The 23504-nt window shown below is 48.1% G+C and overlaps 1 protein-coding gene across 4 annotated transcripts in view; it reads right to left on the bottom strand.

Annotated features, from left to right (window-relative positions):
- LOC113179846 (phosphatase and actin regulator 1) overlaps positions 1-23504 on the bottom strand; it is a 287810-nt gene that overhangs the window by 61022 nt on the left and 203284 nt on the right. For 3 of the 4 annotated variants that reach the window (XM_026384595.2, XM_026384593.2, XM_026384589.2), the window contains exons 4-6: positions 19169-19336; positions 16890-17096; positions 254-575 (exon numbers count right to left, since the gene is read on the bottom strand). In XM_026384595.2, coding sequence (XP_026240380.1) covers positions 254-575; positions 16890-17096; positions 19169-19336 — 697 coding nt within the window. The remainder of the gene's footprint in view (positions 1-253; positions 576-16889; positions 17097-19168; positions 19337-23504) is intronic. The other variant, XM_026384591.2, reaches the window with a different exon arrangement.

Below are 23504 nucleotides of genomic sequence, written 5' to 3'. Positions count from 1 at the left end.
AACATAACATGGGTGTCTACGTTCCTATGCATGTTACTATGTCTTTTCAGTAAATGTGGTTACAGTTTGATGATTGACAATACAAATTTCTTCTTCCCTACTCTCTTGGACATTCAGCTTTTGGTCTGATTTTACTTTCAAGCCTTTCCCCCCCCGCAGCAGGGAATAGCCCCGGTTCATGCCCCAGCCAGCCCCTGTCCCTGGCCCTCTCCCTCCTTCCTCCTCCCTCCTCCTGCTCCCACTCGCCCATTACCTTTCCAGCCTCTGCATGGTCATGGCCAGCGTTTTGTTCAGCTCGTCTATCATCCTGCAGCCCGAGGGGTGCATGGGGAGGGTGCCGGTGGAGGAGGGGAGGTGCTGGCCGTGGCTGCCATACTGCAGCTGGTGCTGGATCTGGGAGGGCAGGACCGTGTGGTGGTGCTGGGCCACGCCCTGCTGGCTGCTCTTCTGGGCTGCGTAGGTTGCCAGGGAGAGCTCCGGGCCCCCTACGGGCATACAGATCATGACTTTCTTTGGAGGTAGCGGAGGCGACAGTTTCACTGGCAGACAAGGCAATTTCACAGGGGCGCCAGGATCTGCGGCAGAAGGAGGGTGAGAGAAAGACGTGAGATGGGGACACGGGAAGAAACTCACCTTGGGGCACACCGAGGAGGGGCCCCTGGCTGTGAATCAACTGAGGCTGCTCAGAGGCACCCACCAGCTTGTTTTCTGCCCAGAGTGCACCAGCTGCTCATAAGGAGCCCAGGAAGGCAGCAGGAAGGGGCTGGGGGTGTCTCTTCTGCTCATGGAAGCCCAGGGGCGGTCCCAGAACCTCTAGGATCTGCTTCGATGTCTACAGATTTGCCATTATTAAAGAACATGTCTCTCCAGCTGACACTTTAGGGACAGAAGCCAGGAAGAGGCTCAAGTCCACTAACTGCATGTCCCTTCCCAAGGGACTTTAATACTGCCAACTGTAACTCCCTCATTTGCCCCCTGGAGAGGACCATCCCACTGTGAGTAGCGGCAGAGCCTGGGCAGGCACCTGGGGGCAGGCTCCCTCACTGCCATCCACGGTGGGACCCTCGGGTGCATGTCTCATATAGCCCTGACGCTCTGGGCTGAAGGTAACTGCAGGCAATATTTTGTGTGTGAAGCAAAACTTGTGCTCGTTGGAATCTAAGGAAGTGTCACCGAGCCATGTGCCATTCAGAAATTGCTGGCATTTGGAGCAGAACCCAACCGTTGATTCTGTGGCAGTGCCACCAGAGCTCCCCAGAGATGCGCCACATTTAGGGGGTCTTGGGGTCAGACCATCCCCCAGGGCATTCTGGGGCAGACCCTGTAGTCCTCTGTACCCCCACATTCCTGGAAAACCCTGGAGGGGGCTGTGGTTGAGCCCTGGGGGCTGCAGGCTTCTGTGGGAAAGGCGTGGCCTGGAGGGTGTGGCCAGGGGAGCAGGCTGCCCGGATGTCACGCTTGCGATCCCCTCGGGGAACACCACAAGGTTCACCTCTTGATCTCTGAGGTCTTGGACTTCAGCCGCCTGTCTGTCTTGGGTGTGGCCTCTGACCCCACAGTCCTGCCCAGTGCCACTCCTAGAGCACAAGTCTGCCCACGTTCAGACGAAGACTCCCCGCCACACCCTCCAAGGGTTTCTCTGGGCTGGGTGCTATGGGGTCCTCTCTTCAGGCTCAGTCTCTGTGAACTCTGCTCTGGGTCCCCCAGTTGGAAATAAGTCTTCCTATGGTATCTGGAAAGTCCTGAGCAGACTGTCCCTGGAACTGTACTCATATCCTACAAATTCAGCGTCCACCCTCAGGGTAATCTACAGGCGGGCTCTGGGCTTTGTGCTCAGCCATGTCCTTCAGGACAGCTGCTGCGGTCTTCTCTGGCCACCTCAGCTCCTGCTCCCCCATCCACAGAGAAACTGGAGGTGAGGGCTCAAGGGCGCCCTCCTCCCCCTGGGATCCACCCCAAGAAAGCACCCTCACTCCTGACCACTCCCCAGTGCCTTGAAATGCCTGGTGCTTCCATCCCGGGGCCTCTGTATGTCACTGTCCTCTGTTTGGTGGGAGTGGCTCCTCTGTCCTGTCTTCTTGACCTTCCCTGACCTTCATGTCACCTTCCAATCTGTACCAGGGACGTGCGCTGTGCCAGTGTTGACAGTAACAGCAGTACTGATGGTGACAGTCACCATCACAGCCAAGACTTAGACAGATGAAGTCCCTTATCCAAAATGCTTGGGACCAGAGGGCGTCAGAGTTCAGCGATTTCCCCACTTTGGATCATCTGCCTATCCATAATGAGGCATCTTGGGGACCCAAGTGTAAACACAAAACTCATTTATGTTTCATTACACTCACACCTTGAAGGAGATTTTATACAATACTTTTTTAATAACTTAGAACACTGAAGTGGTGCACACTTTAACCACCAGAAACTGTCACTGGCAGGGACCAAAATGCTGAATTTTGGAGCATCCTGAATTCTGGATTCTCAGACTAGGGATGTTCAACCTGTACTGTGTTCACTCTGTGCCAGATTCTGTCCTGAATGCACTTCATACACCAACCCATTTCATCCTCACGACCAGCCTGGGAGGTAGACGCCATATTATCCCACTTTTCCAGGTGAAGAAACAGATGCTGAGGTCACTAGGTAGCACTTCCGGTTTACAGACCTGTCTCCTCACCTGCGCCTCTGTGGCTGTGTGTGACTTATCACAGGACCCTCACCATCTTGTTCAGCACCCAGCTTACACGGTAAGAGACCCACACCAAGTTTACAGATGGCCCGAGACTATGACCTGCTGCTGGATGAAGCCACACTTTCCCTGTGACAGACCGTCCAGGAGGGAGCTGGGGCATGAAGTAGACCACGAACTTAGGATCATGCAGCTGTGAGCGGATGGGTACCCACCGGCTGATCCTATGGCTACATACAAAGAAACCTAACAGTTCCCGAGGACCTGATGGGATTGCTCCCCTAACACCCCAAAGCAAACCAGTCACAACCACAAGGCTTCCTGCTCGCTTGCCCCCAAAGCCCATCCTGTTCACTGTGGTCCCCATGTGAACGACACAAGGTAACCATGTGCAGGGACATGACAGGTGCTGTTGGTTCCAAAGCACTGAGACGCAGCAAGCACACCTCTCTGCCAGTTCCTGTTACTGGCAGGTGCCCTCCTGCGGCTCCTGGGACCTTGAGCCCCAGCACAGCAAGTGCAGTCTTTCTGGAAGTGTGAGGTGTTCCCCCAGAGGCCCCTCGGTCACCAGCCTTCATTTGCAGGTTCTGGTTCTCTAAGGCAGTCGGTGCTCATGCCCTTGGTCACGAAGAAGTGCAGCCAGGAGGGCAGAGTGGAATTTGCTACCCAGTAGTGACACCGGGCTCTGACCATCGTGACAAGTGACAGCTTCCTGTATACACTCCAGCCCACCATGGCATTTCTTGTCACTCTCTCCACAGCAAAACTGACTTGGCATCACCATTAGAAAATTGGCCACCAGGGTCCCAGGAGTTCTATGAAAACAGGGCAAGAAGCAGGCACCAGGTGGCCCCTGGGGGGGGGGGTGGCCATGGCCACTCCCACTGCTCCAGGAGAGGGCGGGCCATGCGGAGGCCCCTCTTCTCCTTTGCTGCCTGCCTCTCCTTTCTGGGTGTTTCCTTACTCGTGGCTACAAATTAAATAAGGGCCGAGGATGAAGGCGAATCGCTTAGAATCATTTTTCCTTTTGGCTTAATGGATTTGGTAAAAAGGGAAGAAATGAAGAAAAAAGACTAAAATCAGGTGGAAACTGGCTGCTTTCTGCAAATTTGCTGGGTGGTCCCTATCTCTCTCCAACACCACATCGCTGAGGAGCCCCTGCAACGCTCAGGTGAACAGGGCAATCAATGCCTATTTTATATTTCCATAATATCTTAACACCAGGTCACTCTCCATAACCGATCTGCAGGTGAGATTTGGAACCAGCTGTACACCCTCTGTCATTCCAAATTTCTGCCCACCCTTCATCGACCTATCTCTCCTGGGTATTCCCTCGGTATTCTCTGTCCCCTGGACCACCATGCCAGTCTGGGATGGCATCTTTTCTTGGGTGGATACAGGTCCCAGGCCTCTAATCATCTCCACCCAGACGCCTCTCCAATGCACCTGCTGGCCATGCTGGGGTCCCACACGGCCCAGCCCCTGCTGCAAGTCCAAGGGCAGCTCAGTCTAGGTCGACGGGGGTCTCCTATTCTGCCCTCCTGGCCCCCTCTGGTTTCTCAGCCAGGCAGGCTCCGCGCTGGGTCTCCTGTCACCATGATCAGCCCTTCTCCATGGTGCTTGCTGCACCTGCTCCGACTTCCCAGAGCACCGTTCCTGCTCCTGCCTGAGGATCGGAAGTGCACTTGCCCTCTGATGCCCAACTCGAGACCCACTTCTGTGGATTTTCCTCCCTGGAACCCTCATGACCCTGGTGATCAGCAGCCCCATGGAATTCTTCTGTTTTGTGCTGGTCACAAAAGCCCCGTTCAGTGAGGCGGTGTGGGGGGCAATATGTCAGAATCACACTCATGCCACCCTCCTCCCTGGGGATTATACGGGAGGGTCAAGCACTGCATTTGTAATGGGCCAGGCTGCAGCCTGCTCTTGTCCCTCTCCCTAAACAAGAGGTGGCCTCCCTTCTGACTGACCGGCTGAACCAGAATCTCTGGGCCAGGCATTTGGATTTAAAATGCTTCCCAGGGGCTTGTCTTGTACATGGAGCTGGGAGGCCCTGAGGGCTACTAAATTGCTTGCAGCGGGATGCTGCCCGAGGCTGGGACATGCCAGCACGCGATGGCCGGGTCAATATCAGTTCCATCCAGCATCGGGACCAATGTCCACCCCAAGGTCATGATGATGGTTTCCAATTTCTATTCCTATGTCCCCACATGTAGAATAGTAAAAGACCAACTAGCCCCAAAGCCAGTTTACTAAAAGCTAATTTGCTTCCAATAAATTCACCTAAAAATTATTTTCCTTAAGTTTAGTATGTGCAATTAAAAGGTATTTTTAAAACTAATTTGTCTAATGGTACTTCTAATTGAATTTTATATTTATAAAAATAATTTATCATGGAGTATTTTGTGAGTCATGTCATATCTTGTGGGCAGAGTTTTTTTTTTTTTTCTGGTACTGGAGATTGAACTCAGGGGCACTCAACTACCGAGTCACATTCCCAGCCCCATTCTGTATTTTATTTAGAGACAGGGTCTCACTGAATGGCTTAGCACCTCGCTTTTGCTGAGGCTGGCTTTGAACTTGAGATCCTCCTGACTCAGCCTCCTGAATGGCTGGGATTACAGGCATCTGCCACCTCACCCAGCATGTGGGCAGAGCTTTCAATTTTACTTGCTCTAAAATGCTTTAAGGACATTTTAGTTATGTTTACCTAAAGAGCCTTTCTTTTTGCAGAATGGGGATGGAACTCAGGGGTGCACTTGCCAGGTGGCCGTACTGTCTCAGAAACAGGTGACAAAACCCAGTGGCAATGGGCAAGCGGGGCAAGCAGTTGAGCTAAGAGGCGTCTAGTTGAGCATCTTCGCAGTTCTTCATGTTTGCCACGAGACACTGGGGAGTGGCCCACATTTCAAGGTTCTCTGGGGCACACCACTCACCTACTGAGAGCCCATGGGAAAGAACATGGAACTTGGAATCAGAAAACCCACATTCCTTGCCATCAACTAGCTGGGAAAGGTATCTAGCCTTTTTACAATTCAGTCTCTTCACCTTTAAAAATCCGGGGATAAAAATGCTGCCTTTACCCTGGACAGCACCTTGCTGAACAAAATGCTTTGTATCGACACGATCTGGGCTGTCTCCCCATGTTGGGGGACACTCTGCCTCTTGCATGGGTAGTGCCTATGGCAATGGGGACTGCTAGAGTACAGTATACACTGTGTCCTCCTGCAGCCTGATTGACAGGGATGTGGGGTGTTCATAAAGCTGTCTCAGTTGATGGAGTGAAAGAAGCCGAAAAAAAAAAAAAAAAGAAAGAAAAAGAGAGAGCATTTGATTTGCAGGGAACAAGGAAAATAAACCCAAACCGTGTCACAGAGCCATAAAATCCAAGATGGTCTTATTTCCAAGCAATGACATAGCTATGGCTTATGACTTCAGACAAGGACACAAAAGTGCAGGATTACTTCCGTAGTCAGTTCTGGGGCCACAGGACTGTGGGCCATGAGTGAGAAAAGTGTGGGCTAAATGAATACAGGTGGAACGTCACCAGTCTGAAATTCGAAGTGCTGATATGATGCCGGGAGTGGAAGATCCCACTCCTGACCTCGTGTGACAGGTTGTAGTCAAATTGCAAGTGCACTAAAAATACTGTATAAAGTCACTATCAGGAGTCGCTTGGGGTGGCTCACACCTGTAGTCCCAGCGACTCAGAAAGCTGAGGCAGGAGGATCACAAGTTTGAGGCCAGCCTCAGCAACGAGGTGGCCATACTATCTTAAGAAACAGGAGACAAAAACCTGTCTCAAAATAAAACAGAAAGTACTGAGAACGTAGCCCAGTGGTAGAGCACTTGCCTAGCATGAGTGAGGGTTCAACCCCCCCCACCCCGTCCCACCCAATTACTATCAGGCTAAGTGAACCAGGTGTATATGGAACACATATGAGTTTTGTATATAGACCTGGGTCCCATCTCCAGGATAGCTTATTGTGTATATGTGCAAATAGTATAAAATCTAAAAAAAATCTGAAACACTTCTAGTTCTAAGAATTTTTGACACCTCTAGCTTCTCTTCTCACTACCACAAATGAACTTTTCAATTGGCACCTGCTGTAGGAGCCCTTTGTAACTGTTCATGCATCACCAGGACCTGTCAGGGATAGTAGCACTTAGTGCCTAATGAACAAAGGCGTTGTAACAATTTCTCAGTCCTTTGGCACCTGATTTCAGTGTTTTAGATGCTTTGATCTCCTCTCATAGATATGGGCTTTAAACCTGAAAGCACGGAGGGCAACCAGAAATGTACTTAGAACTTTGAAATCAAAGTCCGGCATCACTGACCTGCTGGATGAGATCCCTCCTTGCCTGCGCGAGGCAGCTCAGAGAGCTCTATCGATTCCTTCAGCACACCAGGCCCCCCGAAGGACTATAATAAGGTGGCCTGGCACTTTGCTTCCGTCAGAGGCAAAATGTGCTGGCTGGTCCCCTGAGGTGAGAGGGTTGGTGCAGAGAGAAACAAGGGTACAGAATGGAGCTCATGTCCAATGCCTCAGATCTGGCTTTCTCCTCCAGACCAGGATGGCATGTGGCCGTCATAGCTGTCGATAAGACCACTGCGTATTTTTTTTAGACATTATAAATCACCTATGTAAAAAAAATATATTGTGTATTTTTGTAGCCAAGGACCAGTGCTATCCAGAGCAGACAGAGCAGGACAGGAGAGGGCCATGCAACTGGTCACTGAGCTGTGACATCTGAGCCTGCTGCAGGACAGACATATGGAAGTTGAGAGGTCCAGGGACGGCCAGCTGAAAGGAGGCCAGATCCCACGTGCCCACAACAGGGCGGGCCCAGGATGGCTGCTGTCTGGGACTCAGCTGGGAGCTGAGAGGCAATCCAGTCACAGTCACAATCGGGAGGGTCATCAGGGAGCTGCTCATGCGCTCTCCCAGCACTAGAATGACAGATAGGGCCGTGAAGTTCGAAGGATATAAATTTAGATCAGGCGCAAGAAAACACTACCTAGGCCATTGGTAGAATGACTAAGAGGTAGGATAGTCATGGTGAAGGGACAAATCTCAGTCCAAACACGGCCCACAGAAGTACTGTAAAGGGAAAATAAGATGGCTGCAGCTCATCCCTCACCTTGACTCTCTCCGGTGCATTTATAAATATATAGAAATAAACATATCTCTGATGTATATATTCATCATTGGAGGCCACACCCTGCATTGATGGCTGGTGGCTGGTCAAACCACCTGAAGTGTGGGTCTGGAAGGCACGCCCACTCTCCCTGAATTTCCTGGGGCACTCCCTGGGACCTGGGGCTGGACCACGAGTTTGGCCAATGGGAGGCTGTCACCTGGCAAGTGACTACAAGATACTATACAAGGTGGCTTTTCCATGTTTCCTGTGAACATTACAGAATGCGGAGGAGTGGGATTTCATGTATGGCAGGATTCAGAGCTGGAGAATATTCTGCTTACTTTCCCTAAAGAAGCAAGTATCCTGCTTTGAACTCTCGAGCAAATGATCCTCCAACCCATCCAGAAGGGCCTTCAGCAGCAGGGGCCTCCCTCTTCTGAAGGACTCCTATTCTCTGCTGGGCAGCGTTAGCTAAAAACCCAGCAAGAAACAAGGCCCACTGAATTCCTACCCTTGTGAAGATTCCCCTGGACTTTTTTTTTTTTTTTTAAGGTACTGGGGATTGAACTCAGGGTCACTTGATCACTGAGCCACATCTCCAGCCCTTTTGTATTTTATTTTGAGATAGGGTCTCAGGGAGTTGCTTAGGGCCTCACTAAGTTGCTGAGGCTGGCTTTGAACTTGCAATCCTCCTGCCTCAGCCTCCCAAGCCACTGGGATTACAGGCATGCGCCACTGCGCCCGGCCTCCCTGGACGTTTTTAAACATCAAAGAGGAATAACAAGGGCAATGGGTGGATTTCAGGTGGATGCTAAATATCCCTCTGGTTACATTTATGTATGGAGTTGCACATCCGTTCAAGAGCATCAATGTCCACTTCTTTCCCAAGAAGATCGAGGGGAGGTGCTAAAATCTAGCAGTTGATGCTCAGAGTCCACACAGGAGGCCACTCTCTCCTACCAAGCTAAAGACCCCACCTGGCATCCGAGGCTTCCCAATTTCCCTTTGCCACACTTCTCAGCCCCCACTTTCATGACTACGCTACAAGAATCCTGCATCCTTATCACGCAGGACTGTTTGTTATCTCTCGAGCACGACATGCCTCATACTCAGGTGCCATGTCTGTTCTGCTTGTTGTTGAAGAACAAGCTCTTTCTCAACACCTACCTGTCAAAACTGAACTCACCCCTAAGGCCCGACTTAAACACTTCCTGTGGTGATCCTCTTCTGGATCCCTCCAAAAGCATCTGACCTCTTCTTATTTGAATTTCTTTAGGGCCCTTTGTCTCCCTCCTTACAATGAACATTTTCCGTAGCTAATTACTGCCTGCAGCTGCCTTAGCAACATGAGGGCTTAGCAGAACACCTGCACAGAGTGGGCCCTCCAAATGTGATTGCTGAGTCAATTAAATCTCCAACAGAACAGTGCTACAAGAAGAAGAAGAGGAGGAGGAGAAGAAGAGGAGGAGGAGGAGGAGGAGGAGGAGGAGGAGGGGAGGAGGAGGAGGGGGAGGAGGAACAGGAGGAGAAGGAGGAGGAGGGGCAGGAGGAGTAGAAGGGGGAGGGGGAGGAGGAGGAGGAGGAGGAGGAGGAGGAGGGAGGAGAAATTAAAAGAAAAAAGAGAAACAGGCATTTTGCTACAATCTTGCTCTGGTTGTAGAATTCAGAGCAGCAAGCACCCTTTAAAAATGTGCTTTGACTCTGTGTACAACCAGGGACATGAAAAATTGTGCTCTGTGTGTGTAATATGAACTGAAATGCATTCAGCTGTTATATATAACAAATTAGAATACATTTTTAAAAAGTTTTGATCAATAAATAACCCATACAGATATTACAGGAAAAAGAAAGTCTGCATTTTGAGAAAAGAAAACCAAGATTGGAAAAACACGGAGAAATCGCTATAAAAAGTCAATTCCTTCTATGCACATTTTAAATGTTCTGTATATTGTGAGTTTTTCTGACTGGGTCTAGCCTGTTGTTAGGGGTGGCCAGGAGCATGACTTTCACATGTAAAGGACAGCCAGACCCCTCCTCCACCAGGGCCAGGCACCAGGCAACCCGGGGCCGCCCTTAAGCAACAAGGCTGGTTGAAATTACTCAAAGTAGCTAAATCCTAAATGGTTTCCTGCAGAAACCCCAGGAAAGGCTCTGGCCTCGGCTTTCCCCTGGCTCCCCCTTTCTGACCCCTGATTGTTCCAAGGCTCCCCCCCCCTTTAAGTAGCCCTGCATGGTGTGCTCTGCGATGTTGCCGTCCCTGGACCTGTGGGGATAGTAAATGTGCTTTCCTCAGCCTCTTCTATGTGCCCACCTGCAGGTGTGCTCCACTGGGCATCACCTAAAGGGCCAGAACGCTTTCAAAAACCACAGTTACCAAGGGAGCATCCTTCTGGTCTGTTCTTTGAAATCCAATCAGACTTAACTCAAGATCCTCCTGTTGTAACCAAGTGCTTTGAGGACACTACTTATTTTTAAAAGACTAGAGAACATTTGTGAATTGTGGACTGAATTGTGTCCCCACCTCGCCTCATATTCATATGATGAAGGGTTAACCGCAGAGTGACCATATTTGGAGTAGGAACTAATTAAGCAAGGTCATAAGGTTGGGATCCTAACTTGATAGGATTAGTGTCTTTATAAGAAGAGACACCAGATTCTCTCTCTCTCTCTCTCTCTCTCTCTCTCTCTTTTTCCCTCCCTCTCTCTCTCTTCCCCCTGCAAGTAAGAAAGCAGCAGGTCTAAGAGCCAGGGAGAGAGTCCGACCAGATGTGAAATGTGCCAGGCCTTGATCCTGGACTCTTAGCCTCTGGGACTGAAGAAAATAGACTTCTGTTGTCTAATCCACCCAGTCTGTCTCATTTTTTTTTTAAGAGTAGCCTAAGGAAACTAATGTAAGTCATTAAAATAAAGAAGCAGATTTTCGAACTTATTAATTGGATTAATACATACAAAGCTAAAAAAGAAAGAAAGCTGATGATTTTTAAAAAAACAATGGAATAAGCATCTTGGTATAAACTAATGATTATAAGTGAGGATTTGGAGTTAAACAGAATGGGTTAGGGTTCTTTCTCTGTGGAATCATGGTTAAGTCATTTAACTTCTCCAAATTTGCTTTCATCTTAGATGTAAAGGAGGTAAGAATGAGGTATCTACATCACAGGACTGAATGCGGCATGATCAAGTTCTTAAATTTTTGGCTGCCATTATTAACACAGTTGTGAATGTCAAGCTGTGAAACAGAGCTATCAAGTAAATTGACCTTTTTTCAGTACCAGGGATTAAACCCAGGGGTACTTAACATCCCTATCCCTTTTTTATATTTTATTTTGAGACAGGGTCTGGTTGAGTTGCTCAGGGCCTTGCTAAGTTGCTGAGGCTGGCTTTGAACTCATGATCTTCCTGCCTCAGTCTCTTGAATCACTGGGATAATGGGAGTGTGCTACTGTGCCTGGCCTACAGTGATTATTCTTGGCAAGGGATTGAACCGGGGTCTTGTGCACAGTAGGCAAGCACTCTACCACTGAGCTACATCTTCAGCCCTTTAAAAAAAAAATATTTTGAGACAGGGTCTCCCTAATTTGCCCAGGCTGGACTTGAACTTGTGATCCTCTGCTTCAGCCTCCTGAATAGTCGGGATTACAGGTGTGTGCCACATGCCTGGCCGGGATTTGTCTTCATTGGACTGTCGTTACAGGGTACTTTATGGAGAAGGTGTGGGTTGTTCATTTAATGCTTAACATTGGATTTTGGGGTCAGGATGCCTGAGAGGTGACTGATGAACACTTAGGTAGAAGACTGGGGTCTCTGCCCTTTTTTGGGGGGACATCTATCATTCTAATAAGAATCTATTTTGAGATTCATTCACCTCAGAGCAAATTCAGAACACAACCAGCTTCGCTGGAGAATTTACTTCCATAAAGGCAGGAATTGGATACCCCAAAACTCCTGACCCTGTATTACATGCCACTGTGCAGGCTGATGGTGGGGAAGATGAGATGGGAGAGAACAAGAGAAGAAGATGGTCTGAGAGAGCCTCTCTCAGCCAGGCTGAAGAGCAGAGAAGAATGGCAAATATTCTGCAAGCTCACTGTGTCTTCCTGGGAGAGTGGAAGCAAAGGTCAAGGTAGGGATGATTTTGAATGCCACTCCTCGATCGTGAACTTGGAAGCAGCTCTGGTCCAGGGCCTTATTTCCTCCAGCATATCCATCCAGATCATTAACCACTGTCACTCTCTCTTAATCACCCCTGGGGTCTTTCAATTATCCTGTGTTTTCCTTTCAAACATGTCAACAGAACAAGACACAGAGAACATGCTCACACTCATACGTCTCCATTTACAGCTCTGGAATTCCGAGTTTATTAATTCCTTCTGACATGGGCCAGATGTCTCTAGAGTAATTAGTAACAGAACAGGGTTAATGGAGCTGCCTCTTGGTGATGCAGATTCACTATGACTGATCGCTCACTTATAAAAATTAAATAAGTTTAATGAGTTTAGACCCAAAAGGATAGTAATAAACTCGCACACCATAGATCTCTCCAAAGATGTTATTCTTTTTTTTTTTTTTTTTTTTTTTACCATATTTAAGACACTACCAGGTATACAGCAAGGATACAATGTATTTTTTAAAATATTTTTTTAGTTGTAGATGGACAAAATACCTTAATCCTATTTATCTATTATTTTAGGTGGTGCTGAGGTTCGAACACAGTGCCTCACATGTGCTAGGCAAGCGCTCTACCACTGAGCTGTTTCCGTGCACTTGATGCAAGTCGTTTGGCGGTGATACTCAGAGAGAATAGTCTACCCTCCTGGGGAAGGAGTAGGGAGGCCAGAGAGACTGTGCTGACTTTTTTCAGTCTCTTAGACACAGAGTCCCATGGACAGCAGCCACTCCAGCTCCAGAGCCCATGGCTGAGCTCCAGAGGGGCTCCAACCATTAGGTAACTAGCTAAATCAGAGGGTGTGCTGAGTTCCGGGATTCTCTGACGCCTTACCCTGGTCTGCGCTCTTCCTGCTGCCCCAGAGGCCTGTCAGCTCAGACTGCAAAGGCCGGAGGGAGCAGCCTCCCCGGCTCAGGTCATTCCGCTTCATTCTACCAGCAGTTTTGGAGTACACAGCCCAGAGCTGCCTCCGTCACTTCTCTAACTGGCCTTCGACCTTCTCCTCTTTCTGCTCGTTCTACGCAGTGACCTGGGAAAGGGTAGTTTCTGTCCTACCACCTGGTGCTCGTAAACCTCCGAAGGCTTTCCCCTGCCCAGGGAAGGGGATCTGGATCTCCACACGCCCTTACCTAGGGACCCTGTCTCTCCGTACAGCCGAGAACCCCAGCTCAGGCAACTCTTCAATGACCCCAACACGGTCACTCGGAGCCCAGGGTCTTCTTTCCTGGAATCCTTTCTCTCCTTCTCCATAAATGACCCTCAGCCTTCTCCAGGAGCCCCTTTGTGAGGCTGCCCTGAACCACAGGTTCAGGTGCCGGAGCACTCTATTTGCTATATCCAGGTAATTCAGCTGTCCCGTGCTACCTGTGGGGCACTGGTTCCAGGACCCTCATGGATACCCAAACCCACAGATGTTCAAGTTCCTTAAAGAAAAGGGTGCCGCCTTTGCATACTCTCCCGTGCACTTTAAATCATCTCTAGATGACCCATAATACCTACTACAACGTATTCTGTAAAGAGTCATATGGTATTATTTAGGGAATAATGATAAGGAAAAAAGTTGGTACTCTTTTGGTGTAGAAATGATTGTTTTCCCCCCAGATATTTCTGATCTGTGTTGGTTGAGTCACGGATACAGAACCCAGGCCCAGGGAGGGCTCACTGTACATGTCTCCATTAACTTGTCACAGAGCAGAATTCACTTTGATACTTAGTGCAGTATTCTGTCTATAGTAAGGCTGTTGGATAAAAAAAAAAATGTGTTCCGTGTCATGTAGGGGTTTATTTTGGACAATATTTAACCTTTCTTAAGAGAAATTTGATACCAGAGGTTTAAAAGTCAAGTAAATTTTGACTTGGCAATTCTAGTCCTAGAGATAAATGAGGGAAACCTGGACATGCTTATAAAGATTGATGTAGGCTATTGTAGGTGTTCACTGTTGGGGTTTTACAAGACAGAAGGCAGTGCCCACCCAGTAATTCTTGATGGACACCAAGCAGCTAAGAAAATCACATTGTGGAATACTTACTATATAAATATTATATACTAAATATTTACTAACATGAGAATCAGCTCACAATGTATCATTAAGCACTAAAAGCAGGTGGTAAGATCACACGTACAGCAGTATTCAATTTTTATTCTAGAGAGACATGGGCAGCAGGCATCTCTCAGATCAAAGCATGGGGGGCTATTTGTCCTTTGTGATTTAAACTCCTGGGCCTTGAACCGGAGGGCTACTAATGTGTTGAACAGTCCCTTTAGAGGGACATTTGCCACAAATACACAACTGGGTTGGACTATGCATGAGCAGAGCAGTCTGGAGCAAGTCTGTGCTGAAGTCGGACAGATGCCCCACTAGGACAGGAACAGCATCTGCCGCTGCAGGAGGTGAAAAACTCAGGGTCGCATCATGCTGCTCCTGAACAATTCCTGTCAGCCTGGAAAAGGACCTATTTTTCTTGGACTTCAGTTTTCTATTAAAAGAGAGGGGTATATTCTTGCCTACCACCAGCCCCACTGCATGCTATAAAATGCTGTAGGAACTCTTTAGAAAAATATCAAACACAAAAGATGCCACTTCAGCAAATGGTGCTGGGAAAACTGGAAATCCATATGCAGCAAAATGAAACTGAGCCCCTCTCTCTCTCACCATGCACAAGGACCTAGGAATTAAACCAGAGACCCTGCACCTAATAGAAGAAAATGTAGGCCCAAATCTTCATCATGTCGGAGTAGGCCCCGACTTCCTTCACAAGACTTCTATAGCCCAGGAAATAAAATGAAGAATCAATAAATGGAATGGATTCAATCTGAAAAGCTTCTTCTCAGTAAAATAAATAATCAGTGAGGTGAGGAGAGAGCCTACAGAATGGGAGAAAATTTTTACCACACAAACATCAGATAGTGCACTAATCTCTAGGATATATAAAGCACTCAAAAATCTTAAAAATAATCTTAAAAAACCAAATAACCCAATCAATAAAAGGAGTAAGGAACTGAACAGACACTTCTCAGAAGATGATATACAATTGATCAACAAATATATGAAGAAATTTCAACATCTCTAGCAATTAGAGAAATGCAAATCAAAACTACTCTAAGATTTCATCTCACTCCAGTCAGAATGGCAGTTATTAAGAATACAAACAACACGGGCTGGGGATGTGGCTCAAGCAGTAGCGTGCTCGCCTGGCATGCGCGGGGCACTGGGTTCAATCCTTAGCACCACATACAAATAAAAAAATAAAGATGAGTGTCCAATGAAAACTAAAAAATAAATATTAAAAAATTCTCTAAAAAAAGAATACAAACAACAATAAGTACTGGAGAGGATGTGGGGGGAAAAGCACACTCATACATTGCTGGTGGGACTGCAAATTTATGCAACCAATCTGGAAAGCAGTATGGAGATTCCCTGGAAAACTTGGAATGGAACCACCATTTGACCCAGCTATCCCACTCCTCAGTTTATACCCAAAGGACTTAAAAACAGCATACTATAGTAATGCAGCCACACCAATGTTTATAGCAGAACAATTCACAATAGGTAAACTGTGGAACCAACCTAGATGCCCTTCAATAGATGAATGGATAAAGAAACTGTGGTATACATATACAATGGAATGTTACTCAGCATTAAAAGAGAATAAAATCATGTAATTTGCAGGTAAATGGATGGAGTTGGAGAATATTATGCTAAGTGAAGTAAGCCAATTCCAAAAAAAACAAAGATCAAATGTTTTCTCTGATATGTGGATGCTGATCCATAATGAGGGTGAAGGGGAGCATGGGAGGAATGGAGCAACTTTGGATAGGGCAAAGAGGAGGGGGAAGGAAGGGGTTATGGGTGTAGGAAAGATGGTGGAATGAGAGGGACATCATTAACCTAAGTACATGCATGACTCTACTTTGTGTACAACTAGAGACATGAAAAATTGTGTTTTATATGTGTAATATGAATTTTAATGCATTCTGCTATAATGTGTAACAAATTAGAATAAATAAATAAACTTTAAAAATACCAAACACATGATTGGAAACAGCTAGGATTATGATCAAGGTTCTCTAAAATCTTTAAGTATCTGATTATACTATAACCTCTGGTCACAAGGTGGTATCCGACTCAGGTGTCAATGTGTGGTGAAAAGCAATTTCACTGCGTACCCAGCTTAACAACCGTGGATGCATTCATTAACCCCTCAGGAAGAATAAAATCAGAATCCATGTGAGGACAATATTTCTAGCTTATTCTTCCTCTGAAAGCAATTCCCAAATACTTTACAGACTATTGACTCTGGTTTTCTTCCTTCCTTTTTAAAGAGAAAAGACAGTACTGAAATGAATTTTTTTATCTTTTATTTTTTATTTTATTTTATTTTTTTGTCATGCTGGAGATTAAACCTGGGGCTTTGCACGTTAGGCAAGTGCTCTACCACTGAGCTCCACCCCCAGCCCCTGAAAAGAATTTTAATAGAACTCTACTGGTATTTAGATCCGTAAGTTAGAGACACAACATTTAAAAGCCTGACACACTCATTATGAAGGAAACTAGGCACTATTCTTTATCTCTGCCAACGTCTGATGCCGAATCTATTGGCCCAGGCAACTAATCTTGCATCAGTCACATGGATGCCACGCACATATTTACAGATACACAGGACTGAGGGCTCCTGGCAGATGGCTGGCAGGTGCCTATCAAATGCTTTGACACAGACACAAATCCTGGTCATGGCTGCATGTACCGAGACACATAGAGAAACACCCACACATCCCACAAGACAGCCACCCCAGAGCGGGGCCTTCAGGCCTCGGATCCAAAGAGAAAGAGAGAAAGACGTTATCCCTTGAAGGGAAGGAAGGGCTGGGGGTCCCCCGAGGATGTCTCCACTCACCTGTTAAGTGGTTGGCAATCCGGGTAGTGGGTTTGGGAGGCAGGGCCGGGGGCTGCTTGAGAAGGGACAGCTGCTTCACTGGGGTCTCCTCATGGTCTCCAGAGAAAGCAGCAGGTTTTTTGGGGGGCAGTAGCAGGACTGGTTTGGCGGTAGGATCTTGGGACAGGAGGACTCCAGACTCACTGGCAGAGGGACTCTCTTCAGACACTGAGGGGACAACCACATGATACACAGGAGACATTACACAGATGCAGAGCAGGGGCCGGGATGGCGGGGGACAGCCAGGACACAGGACAGGGACGTGGCCCCGCTAGCAAGAGAGCAGAACACCACTGCCGTAGGCTGTCACACGCACGTGGATAGCTAAAGCGAGGACACTGGGAAGCTGACCAGGCAGAGGGGTCGTGGAGGGAGGCAGAGGGAAGGCAGAGGAAGAAAGAAGTGGGGGGGGGGAGGATCGAGAGGGAGAAAGCAGAGGAGGAAGGACATTTGCTGGTCATACATGTCACCAGTTCAAACTTGGCATTTGTCACTGTCTGTGGATGCTCAGTGATGTGACAACCTAACAGCAGGGAAAGTGCACAGGTCAAGGATAAAGAGCTCTGCCCAACAAGAGCAGAACCAAGTGCTGGCCCTGCGCAAGGCCCGTGTGCCCTTTGGGGGGAAGAAGGAGGGTGCTGGTGCAGTCCGGGTGTCACCCCTGGGTCCTCCTCTGTGTTTGCACTCAGTTCTGGGATGCCAGGTTCTGCAGACAGCGTGGAAGGCTTACATAGAAACTGCAGGCCTTGAGTGCTGGTCCTCTGGCCTCCAGCGGTCAGCACTGAGCCTCAGCCTCCAGGGAGGCTGGTTGTCAGGACACCTCCTGCCGGCCTGCTCCTACAAATCCATGAGCCCAAGATGCTCGGGGACACCTCTTTTCACCTCACCCCCACTCCTCTTGTTGCCAGAATCCTGTGGACTTGGTTCAGTTCTCTCCATTTCCCTTTGCTCTGCAATGGGCCAGACTTTTCCCTTCCCCAGGGGGACTGTGGGATGGGCTCAAGTTGGGAGCTGTCATGGTGGGTGGGGACAGCACACGCCTTCCTACCAAGTTGGCAGCCTGGGTGTGACAGAGTGAGATTCCACGACTTCTCTGGGATGACAGATTTCACTAAAACAATCACATCCACCTGATGCAATGTCATAAGGAAGGTGGGACATTTAATAAATCACTGTCTTTGGAAAATTCCCTGGAGGGGAGAATAAACTCAACCGCATATCCTCTTTCGTCCTCTATCACTGTCCCCATGAGCAAGCTTGTCAACGACTCCTCCCCTGTGCCGCCCTCCTTTTCTCCCTCTATCTGGAGATCACAGCAGAAATGCTTTGCCAAGAATCCCTGTGAGCACTAAATTCTCCCCGTCTCAAGGGACATTCTTATTACCAGTCAATGTGATGAGCACGCCAATGTGGCCGGGACTTGCCAAGTCCCACAGCAAAGCACAGGAATGAGCTCTGTGAACCACCCCATGCCCCCGGCCTCCCGCTGTGGATATGAGTCTGCACACGGGAAACAGAAGGGAGGTGGCCTCTCTGCCCATCCTCCAGGTATGCCAAGAGGTTCCTTGCCCTAGATGGGTCTCCTGACACATGTACCAGTCCTACCTGTTGGGAGACGCCATCTCAGGGCTCATCGGTATCACTGTGCAAACCCCTTGAGAACTGAGAATTGGCCACAGGAGTGACTGTGGACCAAAGAGGGAGGCCGTGGTCAGAGGGCATCAAAATTCACCCATCAACAGGCTCAAACTTTAACCACTAAATTGCATGTGATTTAATCAACCATTAAATGAGTTGTATCCAGTAAACTGATACAACCATTAATCAGTACGCTGGAGCTAGAGATTTAGGGGTATGGCCAGGCCTTGTGAACAGGCAAATTAGATCAGCACTAATTTATACAGAAATGTGGGGATTCTTCACCTTCATAACAGAGATGAGTGTAAGAAAATGAGACAATGATACTTTAAATTGTCAATATCACAAAAACTAGACACATCTCCTTTAAAATGATGGCAGTTACAGAAAGATCTTTTTAAAACTGTAGAACAACGTGTAAACACTCTTCTCATGTTCTTAGATTCAGGATGTAGGAAGCACTCCTATGAGGTCAGTTTGATCTAAATATCCAGATCTTTATACTTAGGTGGCCTAGAGTGGAACCTGACGTCCAGCCCTGGCAGAGGTCCCCAGAGTGACCCCCGGGGGGTGCTGCGCTGTGACTCTGCCCGGGGCATTACCTGGCCCATCCATGATGTCTGAAGCTTGGAGCACCTCGTACGAGCAGGGATCCCTCGGCATGGGGACTGGCTCCATTTCGGACAGGGCGGGCAGGGACAGCTGGCTGGAGCTGAGGGACGGTCCGTTTTCCAGGGAGTCATCTTCGTTGGATATGGAGAGCTCCCCATCTGCCAGAGAGAAGGCCACAGGGTTAGATGTGTACTACCAGGGAAGGGTCACCCTCAGAGCCCTCTGAACCATCTTTACCAAGGTCAGTGTCCAAAGCTGACTTCCATTCTTTGGCTTTTCGAACTTTTGTTTATCTTTAGACACAGGCCGTCCGACCCTCAGGACAGCTCCTTCCAACAATCCTCGGCCACTCACCTGCTGTTTCTCCATTTTTCTCATAAGCAATACACTGTTCCGTGTGTTTTTTAAATGGAAGCGAATTAAAATTAAGTTTTCTTTCTGATCGTTTTGTGTGTGTATGTGTATAGTGCTGGGAATTCAACCCAGGGCCTCACCCATGCTAGGAATATGCTCTACCACAGAGCTGCATCCCCAGCCCTTCTCCTGATTTTTAAAAAGCTGGAAGACCTCAGTGGGCCTCAGAGATTGAGACACCAGGAATGGGGGAGCAAGGGCTTCATGCCACCCAACAAGCACAGAGTACATGGTACTCCAGGGTCCTCGGGAGACGCTCATCCCATGTCCTGTTCACCTCTGCCGTGGGGACCTCTAGGTGGAGAAACACTCAGCCAAGCTCTGAGCTCCACCCAACAGGCTGCAGCAGTCCAAGGATGCTGCTAGTGCCAGGGTTCTCCCCATGCCAACCAGCAATCACAACAACGCGGGTCCTGTTTACAACCCAGCATCCCGAGGGGCAGAGGATCAAAGGCTCCATGCAATGGCCACTTGTCAGATCAGAGTCCCCTCAGTGTGATTTCACGTTAGCCCAGGGGGGTCTTAGATAATGAGACATCAAAGTACAATTAATTTTTAAAGAGGTCTAAAAGCTGTTCCAGTCAGTGAATGAACACCCAGATGCAAGACAAAGTCGTCCTACTCGGAAGAGGGGGGGCCAGGCCAGCTATCACCTGACCCAGCCCGGGAAGAAAGGTGAAAGCGAGGTGACTCCAGAGTCAACCCTTTGCTTTTGCTATGTCCCCCCACAGTTCTGACTTTACACCTCCGTGAGACATGGTGGCCCAGGACCCCCTTAGAACTGGCTCAGTGAAATGTGTGTCCAGCAGGGTAATCTGCAAACCGACAGGCTTTGGATAGCATCGGACCTCAGGACACTCATTTGGTGTTGGGACCTGAACCTTCTCTGAACATTAACAAAAGAATAACTAGTGTGCACAAAATCAATCTGGAGCAGACAATAGGAAGCCCTGGCACTTGAACACTGGGCTGTTTTCTTTCTTCTTTTCATTCAGCCTCTTTTAGTTTGGTGTCTCCGATGGCAGGAGATGATTTTATAATTGGGATTAACAATACAATCACCAGTGATTAGTAAGAACACAGGAACTGTGCAGAGGCCAAGGCTGATGTGGTGGAAAGCACCCAGCCGAAATGAGAGTCTTCAGCTGGGAAGGGGGGTGGGGCGCAGTGGTAATGCTGCATTATGGGATGGCCCCGGGTTCTCTGAACATGCATTTATTTGGCACGTTCAAGCTGAGGCTGTGGGAAGCAGCTCCGCGACAGGTTCCCAGTGGGTGGAATAATGACACAGCTGCCATTCGACTCAAGACATCCCAGGGAGACCCCTGTGATTCCTGAGGTTCCAAGTATGTTCAAAGTCCTGGACAGGACAGCCTGGGGGGAGGGGCTCAGTGCCAGCGCCAGGTCTGCTTCCTGAGGGCAAGGAGGCAGTCGGATGACCAGAATCCCCTCTAACAGTTGAAATTGCCACAGAAACGACACTGGGAGGGGACACCACGGAGCTGGCTTCCTTGCACCAGCCTGTGACACTGGATCTTGTGAAGGCGGCTGGGGGTAAGAAGCTTTGGTGACACTGAGAGGTGACACTGCTCCCTCCTCTCAGGATGTGGTCACTCTTAAAATATTAGGTTCCTTATGGACTCTAAGGACCTTTGCCAGGTCCCAAAGGCCTAACCTGCTTTGGAGAACAATTGCTCCGGGAATTCCCCTGTCTTGACTGCTACATGCATATTTCCATTGAAAAACAAAAATGGGAGAAAAAGAAATCAGGCACGGATCACATCACCCTAAGAGAAACAGTTTTCTGTGTGCAAGTTTAACGGTTGTAAATCCTACCACGTATCAAATTTGTGTCTTGTTTTCTTTCTTCCTATCTAAGCATACTTTGCATAGTCATCATCTTAATGATCACACTGACGAACATCTGGACATTTACTTAGCTATCTCCATACGACCAGTCACCGAGGGATTTCCAGGGCTTTATGCGACTATGCCAGAAGTGCTGGGAGGACTACCTTCCTGTGTTGAATCTTTTTCTGAAATAAGAATTCTCCTCTTTTAGGATAAATTCGAACAAATCAATTTTAGGTGTACAAATATTCTTTTTTTTTTCTTTGTGGTATCAGGAATCAGACCTAGGGCTTTTCACATGCTAGGCAAGTGCTCTATTACTGAGCTACATCCCAGCCCTGTGTGTACAAATATTCTAACATCTAGTGATACTATAAATGGATCTTGTGAAATTGTTTCTCTAAAAGATTTTCCAACTGACACAGGTAGCAACAATGTATAGACCGAACATGTATCTTAGCTTTTGGAAATTTTTTCAACATTAACACTAATAACTATAGCTTATCTAACTATCTATCTTTAATCCATCCATCTATCCACCTACATGTCATTCTATCTACATAGACGTAAGACACACACATATCCACACACATAATAAAAAAATTAAAATTATCAAATAGGCACAACAAACTCATTATTGATCTCATTTGTGACCCAGATGGGCAGTGATAAAAGTGAGACCATGTGAATTGGTTGCCTATAACACAAGGAGAGGATACTGCTGCCACTTTCAAGACTAAATTTTTTTTACTATGACCTTTTCAAACACAGACACAAAAGTACGAACAATAATGTCATGAGCTCCAGGTGTCCATCATCATTCTAAGGAATTAGCTGGGATACCTAATGCTTGGTAATTCCAAGCATGATTAACTGGAAGACCATTTAGGCTCTCCAAGTCTGTTTAATATTCATAAGTACTGTTTGTCTATATCTCTACCAGCATTTTAAAATTTGCATTATCAGAAAAACTTCTGTCCCCATCCCCAGGAAGAATCTAACCCTCCTGATTGAGATGGGCTGATGGGTTATTTGTCCCTTTATCCATATGCTCATTACATCTCATTTTATCGTGGATAAGACAGTTCACTGAGCTCTGGAAATTATCCTGATGCTTTATACTGCCTATAAAAATTATTTGTGCAATGGTCGAAATGGCACAAAATGACCTGAAATCTGAAGTTTCCTACTAGAATTAGTAAAATGCAAGCAGGAGGAAGGCGGAAGGCAGGAGGCGGGGGTTCTCAAGCTCTGTCAAGCATCAAGTGCCCGGGAGGCTGCTGGAGCCCAGATTGCTGGATCCCACCCCAGCGCCGCTGACCCAGTGGGTCTAGGCTGGGACCTAAGAATAGGCTCCTTAACCAAGTGCTTGGGGGACGCTGCTGCTGCTGCTGCTGCGTTGGCAGGTCGGGGTTCTGGACGCTGAGACCCACTGGGTTAAGAATTCAGGAGTTGGGAGGCCAGAGACCCTGGGATGGCAATGGTGCCTTGTCACCATGAGGTTCAGGGCAAGAAGGTGACCCTGTGGCTGGTCGAAGCCTCAGAAAGGACAAGAGAGGAGGAGACTGCGTCATCTAACCATGAACCACGAACATACAGTTATCACAAAGGACAATCAGGCTGGAGACAGCAGTCAGGTGAAGTGGGGGACAAAAGTGTCCAGAGGCAGACATAACTAACAAGATAGAATCCGGTCACAGAGGGGGCTGCCCACTGCCTGCAGAAGCCGGTGCATGTGAATGTTGAGAATTTCAAATGCAGGGTGAGGCGTAGGGAGTAGGGGTCTCAGGTGCAGATGGATCCATGGCAGTGCACCAGCCCTGTTCTCCTCTTCCCCTGGGAGGTGACGGGAAGCAAGACGTCGGTAGAGTCAGGTGGACACCAGTCGAGGAGCAGGAGTGGAAGGTGAGAGTGGATGAATTCATTTGATGCACACCTGTTGAGCACCTGGGTGACAGTATGCATCATATACGCCAACCCCTGCAGTGACCTTGGCCTCATGGCTCTTCACAATCCATGGGAAAGCCGGCACTCCACTGGCTGCTTCCAGAGCCCTGGCCT

Source organism: Urocitellus parryii, chromosome 8 (assembly GCF_045843805.1).
Source record: "Urocitellus parryii isolate mUroPar1 chromosome 8, mUroPar1.hap1, whole genome shotgun sequence".
Classification (NCBI taxonomy): domain Eukaryota; kingdom Metazoa; phylum Chordata; class Mammalia; order Rodentia; family Sciuridae; genus Urocitellus; species Urocitellus parryii.
Note: the sequence above shows the minus strand (reverse complement) of the source record. Positions and strands in the feature narration are given on the sequence as shown.